Here is a 16,500-nt window from a genome sequence, read left to right on the forward strand (position 1 = left end):
GAAACTTAACGATCTTTGTTTAAAGGAATCATTAAATGCACCTGTGAGAAGATTTTCACCTCATGAATGCTGGAAAACAAAGAAAAAAGCTATTATGACCTTGTGGCTCACATAACCCTACAAAGTGGAGGTCTCCCCCTTGCTCTTTCTAATGTCACAGATGAGTAGGAGAAAGCATATTGTGCCAGGAATTCAAGGAAATCCCATAGCGCTGTAGACTAGAAATTACTTTCTCATCATTACTTTCCACCTTTTAAAACTCCCATGCCTTACAGGCTACAATTCAAGATTGAAGCATCTAGCCTTTGGGAATCATGGAATATGGAATCTATAACAGAATTCAGTAAATCAAATGCACTTACCTGTTTAAAACATTACACTTAAACATCCCATTGTAAAGATATGGATTGTTGTAGTGTTTGGTAGGTGTTGGAACAGTTATTGACACACCCTGCCTTTCCTCAGACTCCTCACTCTGTCTGCAGTGAGAGTTGTGGTCCTGGATTCCGGAAATCTCCTCAGGAGGGAAAGGCTGCCTGTTGCTTTGATTGTACACCTTGCTCAGAAAATGAGATTGCTAATGGGACAGGTGAGTCATGCTTATAAAGAAATCATTTATCTCTCCCTAGTTATCCTCAATTGAAACAAGTCAATGCAAAATATGTGTATTAGCATCACAGAGCTCATTCTCCTTCTCTCTGTTAATAACTAAATTCTGAAAAGTGGTAGTATTGCTAATGGCAATGTGATAGAACATGGTTTTACATTACATATTTAGAAAGATATTCCGGTATATTGCAGGAAAAGTTACTCCAGGAATCCTTCTTATCACTAATCATTAGGACAAATCTAAACTTTACCATAAAATTAAACATAAGTGGTATAAGGAGAGTATTCATCTTAAAACTCACATTTTACTCATACAGAAAACTTGGATCTTGCTTATCTTTATTTCTCAGTGACCATAACTCTTCTTGGCACAGGGCAAGGCCTTAGTAAGCTATAATCAGTTTAAGAAATAGGAATGATTATAGAGGGTCATAGATTGATGAGTTTGTTCATACAACTTCACAGGTGAATAGCCAAGACAAGCATAATGAGAGGAAAGCACGGATAATATACCACAGGGTAAAAATTACTGTCTTACAGAAACATATAGGGCAATGTAAGCTGTATACTTACAATTTTAATATGATTACACAAATCTTAATTTGCATCAGGAAAAGTATAAAAAATTTAATAAGATATTGCAATAACACACCTATTATTTTATCTATATGTGTGATAGTCATTGATTAAAAAGATGTACAAGTCGTTATGTTGAAAATGAACTTTACAACTTTGGTGCAGCGGGGGAGGGGGTGCGGGGCAGAGATGATTGGGTGGGGGGGCGGGGGAAGGATGGGAAGGGATTGGAAGGGGAAACAAAGGAGGAGGCTACAATGCTTGATAAGAACTGTACTCATTATCTTGCCCATGTAATTGTAACCCCTCTGTACAGTATTTTCATAATAAAAAATATTGAATAAAAATGCCTGAATAAGGAAAAAAAGGGGAAGCAGTTACGGCTTGCAAAATTACAAAAACACTTTTATGATAATGAATGCTGACATCTGAGAATTTCACCTAAAAGAAAAATTCCCTAAATTCTTTGAAGTAAACTTAAACTTGCTTAATAAAAAAGTAATGGTGTTGTACATTTCTCACCAGATATGGAGCAATGTGTGAAATGTACAGATCATCAGTATGCCAACACACACAGGACACAGTGCCTCTTAAGAGTTGCAAGTTTCCTGGCTTTTGGAGATCCCTTGGGCATGGTTCTGGCCTGCATGGCTCTTTGTTTCTCTATGCTAACTGCTGTTGTTCTTGGGGTGTTTGTGAAACACCAAGACACTGCCATTGTTAAGGCCAATAACCGGGCGCTCAGTTACATCTTGCTCATCTCCCTCATCTTCTGTTTCCTCTGTTCTTTGCTCTTTCTTGGTCAACCCAAAACAGCCACCTGCATCCTGCAGCAGATCACATTTGGGGTTTTATTCACTGTGGCTGTCTCCACAGTGTTGGCCAAAACAGTGACTGTGGTTCTGGCCTTCAAGGCCACTTCCCCAGAAAGAAGGATGAGGTGGCTGCTGGTATCAGGAGCTCCTAACTTCATCATCCCCATCTGCACGCTCATTCAGGTGACCCTCGGTGGACTCTGGCTGGGAACCTCTCCTCCCTTTGTGGACACAGATGCACACTCTGAACATGGCCACATCATCATCCTGTGCAACAAGGGCTCCCTCACTGCCTTCTATTGTGCACTAGGATACCTGGGCTTTCTGGCCCTGTGCAGCTTCACAGTGGCTTTTCTTGCCAGGAACCTGCCTGATACCTTCAATGAAGCCAAGTTCCTGACCTTCAGCATGCTGGTGTTCTGCAGTGTGTGGCTCACCTTCCTTCCTGTCTACCACAGTGCCAAGGGGAAGGTCATGGTGGCTGTGGAGGTCTTCTCCATCTTGGCCTCTGGTGCAGGGCTCCTAGGCTGCATTTTTGCACCAAAGTGTTATACACTCTTGTTAATGCCAAATAGAAATTCTCTGCATGGTTTCAGGGATAAAAGACATAGTAAGAGAAATAAACATACTTAGTATTAAGTACCTAGGTTTGATTAGTACACAGAAGGTGTGATCTAAATCTCTACTTATAGTAATTATCTCTTCTTGTCATAGTTTATATTATAGAATTTTTACTTCAAAGAGTAAGGCTGTACTGTGTATTTCCTAGCAATGGTAGTCACAAGTGATGGTAATCATAATTTATACTGGAGTTTTGCTTCTATATCTTGGTCTTCCTATTTAATCTGTACTTAATTATATTATCCCCTCTTCCTAAAGTCTTTTCTCTATTGTCTTTTATATATGTATATTTTAATTGTAAAATACTGTACAGAGTGTTAATAGTTACATGAGTAAGTTAATGAGTACATATCCTATCGAGCGTTTTTAACCCCTCCTTTGTTTTCCCCTACCATTCCTTCAGCTCCATGTCCCTACCCCTTCCCTGCCCTCCCCCTCCAAGTTGTAAAGTTCATTTTCAACATAGTGCCTTGTACCTCTCATTGTTACAATGGGTCAACATGTGTCTTTGTTTCAGCATTTTATTATTTCCCTTCCCCTTCCCAAATTAGAAAAATGTGTATGCAAGATCCAGTGAACCCCAATCAATTGCAGTCTAAACAGGGGTTATACCTTGGGGAAAGAACATACAAAAGAAACAAAAAAATTCATGGAGTACATTAAAAATGACAATGAAGAAGTTAAAAAAAACTATTTTGTCCCTATCTTGGGGATTATTTCGCTTAGTATCTTCTTATATGGTCACATGTACATAGCTTTTCTGCTAGTCTGGTAAGATTATCTTTATCTTGCTCAATTAATCCTCTACATCATTATGTTTATTAACTTCCTGTATTCCAACCACCATGTTGTAGAGTCCTCCAATAAAGTTCATTAATATTTTCCTCTTTACAAATTTACATTTATAATGTTGTCTTTAGATTTTGCTTTGTTCAATATTTGTATATTTCTACTCACATGTTCACCTTTTGAAATTATCCTGAGTCTCTTTTTTGGACCATTCTCTCTGTCCTGATCTCTCTTTCTCCTTGTCTCTTTCCATCTCCATCTTTGTCTTTCTGTTCCCTCTCACACTGCTTCCCTCATATAAATTGGGAATTACTTTTATATGTTGCAAAATTTCACTTTGATTTAAGTTTACAATGAAGAAGGTTTTTTGAATTTTCTCCTAAGTTTAAAGTCTGTTGTGCATAATAGTAAGCCCTTTCTTGCCTGCATATACTCTTCATTTTCTGGCTGATACTATCTCTTCATTAATTTGCCACAAAGAACTTTGAATATTATATATATTGTATATATGGTTATTTCTTGTAAGATCATCACTTCTTACAATTTGATAAAACAAGAAAATTTTTATTTGCCACATTTCAAAATATTGATAAGGCAAGCTTTATTTATGGTTTTAAATAGGTTGATTTAGTGGGCCCTATGCTATGTTTACATAATTACATTTTTAAGAGGTATAGACACAACTGCACTCATTTCTTGTCTGTTCAAGAGTTATTTTGTTGTTTCTTCTGATAATTATTCAATTCATTTATGCATACTTGTAACAGGAATTATACTGTCCTTCACCTCTTCTCTCAGTGCTTCTTTACCACTTGATCTGCAGTTGCATTTCTAACTGTTAGTCCTCTTACTGGAAATAAGACTCTCATACACTTTGCTCCCTGGCTGATTTCAAATCTCTTCTCATATTTACATTTCTAATAAATACATGGCTATGTAACTTACTATAGCTTTCTAGAAAAAAAATTTCTAGTTGAGAATATAACAATATTTTGGCAAAAGAATATTGTGTGCTTGTTCTCTTGTTGAGAGCATGATGTTTAAAAAATGAAAATGTAATTAATATCAGCTTCTTCAGTATGGCAATCAAGATATAATCAAAATACTCATCAGTTTCTACTGAGTTTTTGACTGCATTCATTCTTTTTTTAGGAATTTCATTAATACAGTTGATTTTTTTGTTATTAAGAAAAATGCAGAATCCTCATTAGGTCATGTGAAAATATTGGGAGAGTATGTGAGTTCAGTGACTTTACATAGTATTTTGTAGTATTTGCTATTTTTTTCTGAGTTAGAATTTCAGTGATCTTACACAACACATTTTCTTTAAATGAAGAAATGAAAAGAATGTACACATACGATGGATTGATTTGTTGAAGTAAGATTGGATTTATGGGAGTCAAGGAGAAAGTAAATGGAATATAAAGGAAAAGTTCATGTAAAAATAAATAGAAGAACAGAGATAAGAAAGGAACAAGGGGCCGGGCGCTGGTGGCTCACGCCTGTAATCCTAGCTACTCAGGAGGCTGAGATATGAAGATCGGGGTTCAAAGCCGGCCCGGGCAGGAGAGACCGTGAAACTCCTATTCCCAATAAAACCACCAGAAAACCGGAAGTGGCACTGTAGCTCAAGTGGTAGAGCGCTCGCCTTGAGCTGAAGAGCTGAGGGACAACGCCCAGGCCCAGAGTTCAAGCCCCAGGACCGACAAAAAAAAAAGAAAGGAACAAGGGCAGATGATATGATCTTCTATTTAAAGAATCCCATAGACTCCTATCCCAAATTACTCAAGCTGATTCAAAACTTTGGCAAAGTAGCAGGTTATAAAATTAAGCCCCAAAAATCAATGGCTTTTCTGTATGTCAACAATGAGAAAAGTGTGGCTGAAATTAGGAAAGCAACTCCATTTGTAATAGCCCCACAAAAAATAAAATACCTAGGAATTAACTTAACTAAAGAAGAGAAGGACCTCTATGATGAAAACTTTAAAATCTTGAAAAAGGAAATCAACACAGAACTAAAAAAATGGCAAAGCCTCCCATGCTCTTGGATTGGAAAGATTAACATCGTGAAAATGGCAAAACTTCCCAAGGCAATCTACAAATTCAACACACTACCTATCAAAATTCCAACCTCATTCTTCAAGAAAATAGAAGAGGCAATCCAAAAATTCATATGGAACAATAAAAGACCCCGAATAGCAAAAACGCTCCTCAACGGAAAGAACACTGCTGGAGGAATATCAATACCAAATTTCAAACTCTACTATAAAGCCATAATAATCAAAACAGCTTGGTATTGGCATAAGAACAGACCTCAGGACCAATGAAATAGAATTGAAAACCCAGAAATGAACCTACAGACCTATAGCCATCTAATCTTCGATAAGGGAGCTAATACAATAGAATGGAAGAAAGACAGCCTCTTCAGTAAATGGTGCTGGCAAAATTGGTTAACTACATGTAGAAAACTAAAGCTAGATCCTTATATATTACCCTGCACCAGAATCAACTCCAAATGGATCAAAGACCTTGAAGTCAAAGCAGACACTCTGAAAACATTACAGGATGGAATAGGAGAAACCCTAGGTCTCCTTGGCTTAGGCCGAAATTTTTTGAATAGAGACCCGGAAACACAACAAATCAAAGAAAGGTTGGACAAATGGGATTGCATAAAGTTGCAGAGCTTCTGCAGGGCAAATGACATAGCTAGCAAGATCAATAGAAAGCCCACGGATTGGGAGAAGATCTTTACTAGCCATACAACGGACAAGGGGGTCATATCTAAAATATACTTGGAACTCAAAAAATTAAACCCCCCAAGAACAAATCCTCAAAGAAACCACTGCCCAATAAATAAGTGGGCGAAAGACTTAAAGAGAAACTTCTCTAAAGAAGAAAGAAGGATGGCCAACACACACTTGAAGAAATGTTCAACTTCCCTAGCCAAAAAAGAAATGCAAATCAAAACAACATTGAGATATCACCTCACCCCAGTTAGAACGGCAAAAATCAAGAACTCTAACAACAACAGATGCTGGAGGGGATGTGGACAAAAAGGAACCTTACTTCATTGTTGGTGGGAATGTAAACTTGTTCAACCACTTTGGAAAGCAGTATGGAGGTTCCTCAAAAGACACCACATAGAACTCCCCTATGACCCAGCAATCCCACCTGTGGGCATTTACCCAAATGTTCACAAACAAGACCACACTAAAGCTACCAGCACAACAATGTTTATTGCAGCATTATTTACCATAGCTAAGATATGAAACCAACCCAGATGCCCCTCAGTAGATGAATGGATTAAGAAAATGTGGTATATATACACAATGGAATTCTATGCCTCCATCAGAAAGAATGACATTTCCCCATTTGTTAGGAAATGGAAAAACTTGGAAAAAATTATATTAAGTGAAGTAAGCCAGGCCCAAAGAAACATAGGTCCCATGGTTTCCCTTATTTGCAATATCTAGTATATGTATGAGTCAAGCGGAAAAGGTCAGATAATGTGATGTCAGGAAAATGAACCCTTAGATATGTATTTTAATGTTTTTTTTCTTTCATGCATGTGTTTCTAATGCATTTATAAGATTATCTCTTTGTTGATTTGTATGTCCCTCCCCCACAGTATAACCCATGCTTTCACTATATTTGATGTCAGTATAACTTGTGGAGGAGATGGGCAAAAACCAGTTGTTTAAGGATACAGGTGGACCTGTTGCAACAATGAGAAGTACAAGTTGTCATGTCCAAAACAAGCTTTACAACGTCTGTGCGGGGATTGGGGGGGAAGGAGAAGGATTGGGATTGGGGGGAGGGGGGAGGCTGGGAAGGGATGTGAACGGTAAACCAAAGGAGGAGGCTGCAATGCTTGGTAAGAAATGTACGCATTATCCTGCCCATGTAATTGTAACCCCTCTGTACAGTATATTCACAAATAAAATAAAATTAAATTTAAAAAAAAGAAAGGAACAAGGAAAATGTAGCCATATGAAAGATTTTTGTTGTTATTACAATAATACATTACTCATAAGAAGTAGGCTGGATTAGGCCTTTGAGTCATGGTTTACTATCTTGTGTGTGTGTGGGTATCTGCATGCGTGTGTGTTTATGAGTGTGTGTGTGTGTGAGATTGAGTGTGTGTGTGTGTGTGTGTGTGTGTGTGTGTGTGTGTGTGTGTGTTTGTGGTAATAGGAATCAAATGCCATATGTTTTTAGCTCATTTTTTTGCTTTAAAATGGTTTACATATATTCGATCAAACATTGGGGGTATCATATTCATGAATGAAAATAAAATAATGGAAGTTATTAGAATCAGTTAAATTTTTAGAGGAAATAAAGAATAATGGATCCGTAGACATTTAGAAAAAAGACTTTATGTGCTCTCATAAAACTATCATAATGAAACCCATTTTATTTTATTTTATTTTTTTTTGGAGGTCTAATCATTGGGCCTGAACTCTGGGCCTGGGTGCTGTCCCTCACATCTTCAGCTCAAGTCTAGCGCTCTACCACTTGAGCCACAGCACCAATTCTGGCTTTTTTCTTTTTGATTATGTGGTGCTGAGGAATTAAACCGAGAGCCTCATGTATGCAAGGCAAGCCCTCTACCAATGAGCTACCTTCCCAGCCCCAGTTACCCATTTTAAATATATACACTAGTTAAAATTTAAAATACATACAAAAATAAAATTTAAAACCCAATCTACTTAGAGTTGGAAAAATAACATTCTCTTTTGGGTATTTGGACCAAACTTCATTTTGTAATCAATTAAATTAAAGTAAACATGAGTCCAAAATTGATTTCATGTATCCCTTAAAATAATGACTTCAAGAAAACTAATACCTAGGACTCAAAACCAAATTAAAGATCTCTAAAGAAATCTACAATGAACAAGAAATCTATCATATAAGACACTAGATAAAAAGGTAGAAAAACATCTTTCACTCAGAGTTTGGCAGAATTAAATTTGCAAAAGTGGCTATTTTACTGAGAGCTACTATACATTCAATTTTAATCCACTGAAAAATTCAATGTATTTTTGTAGGAGTATAAAAATTAATACTAATCCAAAACCAATGGGAAACTCTGAAAACCCTAGTTGAGACTAAGAAGATTCTTCTCTGAATACACCATGGGAAAAATTGGTTCTGGGATGTCTTGCCTGGGTGATGTGGCAGATATCTGTGATGCCAGCTGTGTAAGAGGTGGAGATTGAGGAAATGAGAGGTTCTGGACAGTCCTATGTGGATCTTAGTCACAACAGCGCTGCATGCTTATAATCACAGCTGTGATGGAAATGTATCCATTTGTTTTCATTGCCATGAAGTGAAAACTTATCTCAAAAATACACAGAGCAAGGGGGTGGGAAGGTGGCTCAGTGATAGAGTGCTTGCCTTGTAGGCATGAGGTCCTGGGTTTGATTACTCAGCACCACATAAGCAAAACAAAAAACGACGGAAGTGGAGCTGTGTCTCAAGTAGTAGAACGTTAGCCTTGAGCTGCAGAGCTGAGGGACAGTGCCCAGGCCCAGAGTTCAGGCCCCACGACCGGACTCCCAAAAAATACACAGAGCAAGCTGGGTGTTGGTGACTTATGTCTGTAATACCTGGTATTCACCAATCTGATATCTGAGCAATTCAGTTCAGAGCCAGCCTGGTCAGGAAAGACATCGAGCAATTTATCTACAATTAACTACCAAAAAAGAGCTGGAAATAGCACTGTGGCTCAAAGTGGCAGATTACTAACATTGACCAAAAAGCTCAAGAACAGTGTGGAGGACCTGATTGCCCAGGAACAGCAACAATGTAGAACAAAGACAAAACAAAGCAAAAATAAAAGCAAAACCTCCTAATTCACAGAGTGGAAGAGACATAGTGGGCTTGGGATGGAGTAAAATTAACTTTTAGTCTTCATTGTGGGTATCCTTTACTAAAATAGCCTGTCTCACACATGACTTAAAGCAGAAGGGCTAAGAAAATGAGGGAGGGAAGCAAAGTAACTTGGATTCAATCAATAGCATTTTCTGAAATCCCAGATATGAATATGCTTCAGCACAAACACATGAAAAGACTTTACCTTAGGAGAGAAACAATGAACACACCTATATATAATTTGCTAGTAAAACTAAGGTGAGAGGATTCAGGTAGGCAGGACATTTGGAGCCAGCTACATCTCTAAGCTTTCATTTTAGCTTTGGATAGAACCACAGCTCAGCAGCTTCCAAGGAGGAAAATAATGGACAAGAGAAGATTAAATTGTGAATTGATGGTTGATTTGGGAGAAGGCAAAATCACAGTCTTGGTAAGAATTGTTTGAGGCTACCAGACTAAGGGCTCAGAGCCCTAATAGTTTCATTGAAGATTGTATTTAGCTTCTGTGCTGGAAAAATGAGTCCTTAATAGATTAAATTCTACAGTGACATCTCTCAAAAGCCACTCACTAGCTTAAAATTGTCACTCAGAAGAAATGAAATGAGAACTGTGACAAATAACCACTAGTTTAAGTTAAACCCACTCAGCAAAGAAGTCAATAAACCAACCATCACCAGACTGAGAAAAAAGTCAGAGACACCATCAAATTCCAAATAGTACATAAGAAATGTATCTTAAATACCTAGGAATAAATGCAACCAAGGAAGTGAAAGAGATCTACAAAGAAAACCATAATTTAATGAAAAATCAGAAGACATAGAAGGAAAAAATCTCCATTGGCCATAGATTGGGAAAAGGACTATTGTGAAAATAACTGCATCACTCAAAATTATATATATATATATATGTATATACACATATATACATATATATAGTATTTATATATTATAATATGTATATTAAAAGAAATCCTTATAAACATACCAAAGTCATTTATCATAGAAAGAAAATTCAATCCTATTACTGGTACAGAAAAACAGACTCCCCTAAGCCAAAGAAATCTTGAGCATAAAGAGTATTTCAGGAGTTATTATGACACCATACTTCAAATTATGTATGGAGCCCTAGTGCAAAGCCAGTATTGTACTTGCCCAAACAAAGAAGAACAAGAAGACCAACAGAAAAGATCAGAAGACCTCAAAATGAGTTTGACACAGGTGCCTACTGTGCAAACACATGCTGGCCCAAGAGCCAGCAGGAAGATGGCAGAGGTGTAGGTGGACCTAATTGAGCTCTCTCCAAGAAACCAGTTTTCACAATTCAGAGAAAAACACATTAATGGAAAATCACACCAATTGAGCAGTCATAGTAAAGGTTCTTCCCACTGAGGAAAAATTTAGGCAGCCTGATGAGAAGACATATTGGAGTACAAGCTTTTGCCAGTGGCAGCTGCAGCAGTGGCCAGACAAACAAGTACAAAGGCGCCAGAGGCTGAGAGTGCTCATCTCTCCCCTTCCTGTAGTGGGAAGTGGATGAATAGGAGTGGAAATCAACATTCTGTTGGCCATTGAGGATTGCAGATCAGGACAGTCTGAAAAGCCAAGGCAAACCATGAGCTTACCACAAACGACACCCACTCTTTCCCACAGAAAGGGCTATGGAAGGTAGGCCCTCCCTACTGCCACCAGAGAAGAACGCCATATTTGATACTGGCATAAATCCTGCCATAATAGCCAGCAGATAACTAAGGCTGAGGAACAGTGACTGGGGCACCATTTTTCATCAGGGCAAAGAAATTGGGCCTGTGAGAGTCAGCTCCACTCTGAGGAAGGCTTCCTTGCACAGGAGGAGAAAACTACTCACAGCGCCAGGGTTGAACAACTCTGGTGAGCCCAGAGAGGCAGCCCTCCTCCTCTGTCGGAAACAGCCAAACCTACCGCTTAACCTGCTACAGGAATTACAAAGCCAAAAACCTGAAAATCTCACTAAAAATCATTTAAGAAAGGGGGAACAGTCTATAAAAGCCCATAGTGTCTCCACCTTGGGCCAAACAATGGACTATCCAAAAAAGGGCAAACCAAAATGTGTTACCCCCATCAGATAAAGCCATTGATTCCAACCAGTCCCAATCCCCAAGCACTCAAGGTCACTCTCAGCAACAAACTAGAGAAGCCAGCCACTTCCTCTCTGTATTACATGAAATGCTGATCTTGTGGCCACTAAATTAGTCTGGAAAGAAGGCCACAAGATCCCAAGTCTGTAAATAGAACTTATTTCTTCCCATTCAAACAATCTGATTTGGGGTACCAACCAAGCTACAAGAAAAACTGACTACTGCAAGCACACCAAATACCCCATCAAGAGGTGTATTGAAAAGAGGACTCAGGGAACACACAAGATTCCCCCAAATAAATAGTATTTTTCTTCCATATATATATATACATATATATATATATATATGTATATATATATATATTGTTTTTAAACTATTTTCACTTTTTGTTAATTCATTTTCTTTACTGTTTCTTGAGTTTTGTTTTTGATTTTGATTTTTTGTGTTTGCTTTTTATACAAGCCCATTTGGTTTTTTCTTCCTAAGTGCTGTTCTGTTCATTCCTGGAAATACAGCCTATGGTGATTACTGGGCTTTCTCCTTAACTGTGTATGTACTTGATTCCGAATATAAGTTGATTACCCAATTCTCTACTGCACATTCTTAATATTTTTAACTTTAGTATCATTACTTCATATAATTAAACTTTATCTCTTTAATTTTAGTTTATAAATTTTTCCTTTTCTTTTTTCCACTTCTTTCTGTTTCTTCTTTTTTCTTACTCTGAATGTAAGTCCTAATTTTCTTCCCTCTATTCCATTTCCTCTCTACATGACTTTACTCTGATTTTCTCCTGCTGATTCTGTTTACATTTCTCAATCTATCCTCTAATTTCAGCACAACCCATTTTCAATTATTTCTGGTCCTTCACTCCTTCTTTGTTTTCTTTACTCTGTTGCTCCCCAGTTGTGAGACATTAAGCTAGACTAAATCTGTAGTCAATGAGACTATACCACAGTGTCTCATGTTGCTATCCTTTTGGTTCAAATTGCTTTAAACCTCATAACACACTTGTTCATTGATTAGAACTATATATAATACCCACTCCTGAAACACAATAAATAGGGGAATAGCTATCTATGATGGTGAACATGTAAAATCAGTGTAAATTCATGGCCCAAGGTTGGATTTGCCTTAAAACTGTGCTCCATGTTGGTAATGGGTCTACTTACATATCCAATAAAGTGAGATAGAGTGAAAACACCTATCCTTGACTGTGAACCTCCAAAATCTATGCAACATAGGGCTTTGGGCTGCTGCTTGTCTTAAAATTGTGTTCTGGTGTGGAATTGGCTGTACTTTTATTTTCTAAAAAGCACAGCTGTAGTGCAAACACCTATCTTTGATTGTGAACTTCCAAAGTCTGTGCAATAGAGGGCTCTGGGTTCAAGCTTGCCTTAATATTGTGATCTTCTGTGGAATAGGAGAAACTTTCAGTTCCAAAAGAGGAGAGATAGAGTGAAAATACCTAATTTTGAGTATGAACCTGGGAAGACCACTGAACTTAGGGGCTCCAAATTGTTGCTTGGGGTTTTTTTTTGCCAGTTGTGGGGCTTGTGTGCTCTGTGTGCTGTCCTTAAGCTCTTCAGTTCAAGACTAGTGCTCTACAAAGTGAGCCACAGCAGCATTTCTGGATTTCTGGTGGTTAATTGGAGATAAGTGTCTCACAGACTTTCCTACCCAGGCTGGCTTTGAACCACGATCTTCAGATCTCAGCCTTCTGAGTAGCTAGGATTACAGGCATGAACCACCAGTACCTGGCTGGTGATTGTTTTAATATTGTGATCTGGGGAGGAAGTGCATATACTTTCATTTCCAAAAAAGTAGATATATACTCAAAACTCCTATCTTTCTTTGTGAAACTCTAAAATCTTTGCAACCACAGGGCTCTGGGTGGTGTGTCTTAAACTTGTGCTCTGGTGTGGAAGTGTATATACTTTCATTTCCAATAAAGGAGAGATACAGTGAAAACACATATCTTTGATTGTGACCCTACATAGTCTGTGCAACCACAGGGTTCTTGTTGAAACTTGTCATAGAGTTGTGTTGTGGTATTGAATTGGTTATACTCTCATTCCCAAAAGAGGTGACATAGAGTGAAAACACACATTGTTTGTTATTAGCCTCCGAAGTCTGCACAACTAACGGGCTCTGCATTTGTCCTTGTCTTAAAATTGTGTTCCAGTAAGGTGAATTTTCTTTCATTCCCAAATGGGAAGAAAAAGCCATGGGAACACAAGAGAAAAATGGCAAGTCAAGGAACCTCTTTGACCATTCAAGTCAAACAGGCAACAGAGAAGTTAATGAAAGATCATGAGACTAGTTCTCAAAATGCTCTACAAACAATACTGCTGAATAAAAACAGTTTGGGACTCTAGTAATTTTGATAGTAGCTTCAAAAGTCTCCAGGCTTGCAGTGCAGCGCAGCACCTTTCTTCATTGGCCCTTGTAAGCACTGCGCCCAGCCCAGGGTAACCCCAGATTCTCTGCAGGGCATAGAGCCTCCCTGCACTGGCCTGCATAAGCAACCCATCCAGCCTGGGGTGGCAGCAGCAGCCAAGGCAGGGCAGTGGCAGCAGTGGCCAAGGAACCTAGCCTCCCCATCCTGTGCCTCTCTCTCCTGGTCTGAGGAAGCAACACAACTCAGTTTGGGACTGTGGTAATCATGGCTGTAGTAGCAAAAAAAACTCCAGACTTAGATTTGGAGGAAGATGGCAGAGGAGAAACTGGAGGCTAAACAAGCTCATGCATAGAAAGCAGTTTTAGTGTTCCAGTGAACAGTCCTAGGCTAGAGAATCACACCAAGTGTGCCATCACAGTACAGAGAGTTTGGCCAGAGAGGGAAAATCCAGGCAAGGAGACAGATCTGAGCACTTGTTGGTAGATGCTGCTGCGGAGGCAGCAATGACAGAGACAGTGGCCATAGCTGCCATACTAACAGAGAAAGTCCAGGACAAAGTCATCAGACGTGGTGGGCGAGTGAATTCTACTCACTATCAGCAAGAACTGACAAGGAGAAAATATCTTCATCCTGCAGTTCGCAGACCAGAGACAACCCAGAAACCAAGACTCTGGCATGAGTAAAATTCTTACATTCTCACTCTTCCTTAGGGAGCAGAGGAGGGAAGGCAGCCCATCCCCCACCACAAGAGATCTCCAACTTTGATACTGACAAAGGCCCAGCTGAGCAGCTACTCCAACTCAGGCCTTGGAAGAAAACAAAAGAGTCATTTAGTAGGTCACAGAAGGCTGACTTGACCTGTTTGACTAAGCTCCACCCTGAGGAAAGTCACCCCGCCAAGCTAGAGGTAGCTCACCACCCAGAGGAGAGACATTTTTCACTGGAGCCAGAAGCTGCCCCTACCTATAGTAGCCTGGACAAACAACTGAAACTCAGTAAACATAAACCCTGAGATTGGCTGCAGGCTGGGCTCTGTGAGTGTCTCACAAGCCTGGCCCTCAGAAAACCTACGTTTGCTGAAAGGCCTTAAGCCTACCCAGAAACTAGCCTCATCACAGCACTTCCAACTTAGAGGAAACAGCCATCTCCCTCTTTTGTGATACTCAAAGCAGATCTCTCTGCCACTCAATTAGCCTGGGAGGAGGATCACAAAATCCTGAGTAACATAGAGTACTTTTTTGCCTACTCAAATAAATTGACTTAAGAAACCAATCAAGCCACAAGAAAGCTAAACACCACAAACAGACCAGAAAATCCACCAAGTCACTGGTTACCGACACAGGGGAAAAACACAATATTCCCCTCCCCACCCCCCAAAAAAAATCAAAGAACTTTTTTTCTACCTTTTTTAAAATTTTCTTTTTTTAATATTTTTCTATTATTTTTTTCTCTCATAATTTTTATTTTAGGTGTGTGTGTGTATGTGTGTGTGTGTGTGTGTGTGAGAGAGAGTGAGTGTGTGTGTGTGTGAGTTTTTAAAAAAAGCCTTTTTTGACCTTTTGGTAATTTTTTGTTTATTTTTTTCCTCTCTTTTTTTTTATTGTGAAAATACTGTACATAGGGGTTACAATTACATGGGGAAAATAATGAGTATATTTCTTATGAAGCATTGTAGCCTCCTCCTTTGTTTCCCCTTCCCATCCCTTCCCATCCTTCCCCTGCTCCCCCACCTTATCCTCTCCGCCCCCCACCCCCCACCAAAGTTATAAAGTTCATTTTTGATATAATGACTTGTACATCTCATGATTGCAATGGGTCCACCTGTATCCCTATTTAAACGATTTGTTATTCCCATTCCCCTCCACAAATTATACCGACATCAAATACAGTGAAAGCAGGGGTTATACTGTGAGGGAGGGACATACAAAGCAACAAAGAAATAATCTTATAAATGTGTTAGAAACAATCGCATGAAAGAAAAAAAAAACATTTGAATAGGTATCTAAGGGTTCATTTCCCTAACATCATTTTATCTGACCTTTTCTGCTTGACAAAGACATATACTAGATATTGCAATTAAGGGAAACCATGAGACCTATATTTCTTTGGGCCTGGCTTACTTCACTTAATATAATTTTTTCCAAGTCTTTCCATTTCCTAACAAATGGGGCAATGTCATTCTTTCTGATGGAGGCATAGAATTCCATTGTGTATATATACCACATTTTCTTGTTCCATTCATCTACTGAGGGGCATCTGGGTTGGTTCCATATCTTAGATATAGTAAATAATGCTGCAATAAACATAGTCATGCTGGTAGCTTTCGTGTGGTCTTGTTTGTAAACATTTGGGTTAATGCCCAAAAGTGGGATTGCTGGGTCATAGGGGAGCTCTATGTGGAGTCTTTTGAGGAACCTCCATACTACTTTCCAAAGTGTTTGAACAAGTTTACACTCCCACCAACAATGCAGTTAGATTCCCTTCTGTCCACATCCCCTCCAACATTTGTTGTTATTAGAGTTCTTGATTTTATCCATTCTAACTGGAGTGAGGTGATATCTCAATGTTGTTTTGATTTGAATTTCTTTTATTGCTAGAGAGGTTGAGCATTTCTTCACGTGTCTATTGGCCATCCTTCTTTCCTCTTCACAGAAGTTTCTCTTTAAGTCTTTAGCCCACTTAATTATTGGGCAGTAGTTTCT

The 16,500-nt window shown here is 38.8% G+C and overlaps 1 protein-coding gene across 1 annotated transcript in view; it reads left to right on the top strand.

Annotated features, from left to right (window-relative positions):
• The window catches only part of LOC138813697 (vomeronasal type-2 receptor 116-like), a 57,257-nt gene that overhangs the window by 16,686 nt on the left and 24,071 nt on the right, over window positions 1–16,500 (top strand). The window contains exons 5-7 of the mRNA XM_070002080.1: window positions 466–589; window positions 1,711–2,610; window positions 9,605–9,714. Coding sequence (XP_069858181.1) covers window positions 466–589; window positions 1,711–2,610; window positions 9,605–9,714 — 1,134 coding nt within the window. The remainder of the gene's footprint in view (window positions 1–465; window positions 590–1,710; window positions 2,611–9,604; window positions 9,715–16,500) is intronic.

Source organism: Dipodomys merriami, unplaced genomic scaffold (assembly GCF_024711535.1).
Source record: "Dipodomys merriami isolate MVZ:Mamm:240054 unplaced genomic scaffold, mDipMer1.0.p SCAF_6, whole genome shotgun sequence".
NCBI classification, from domain to species: domain Eukaryota; kingdom Metazoa; phylum Chordata; class Mammalia; order Rodentia; family Heteromyidae; genus Dipodomys; species Dipodomys merriami.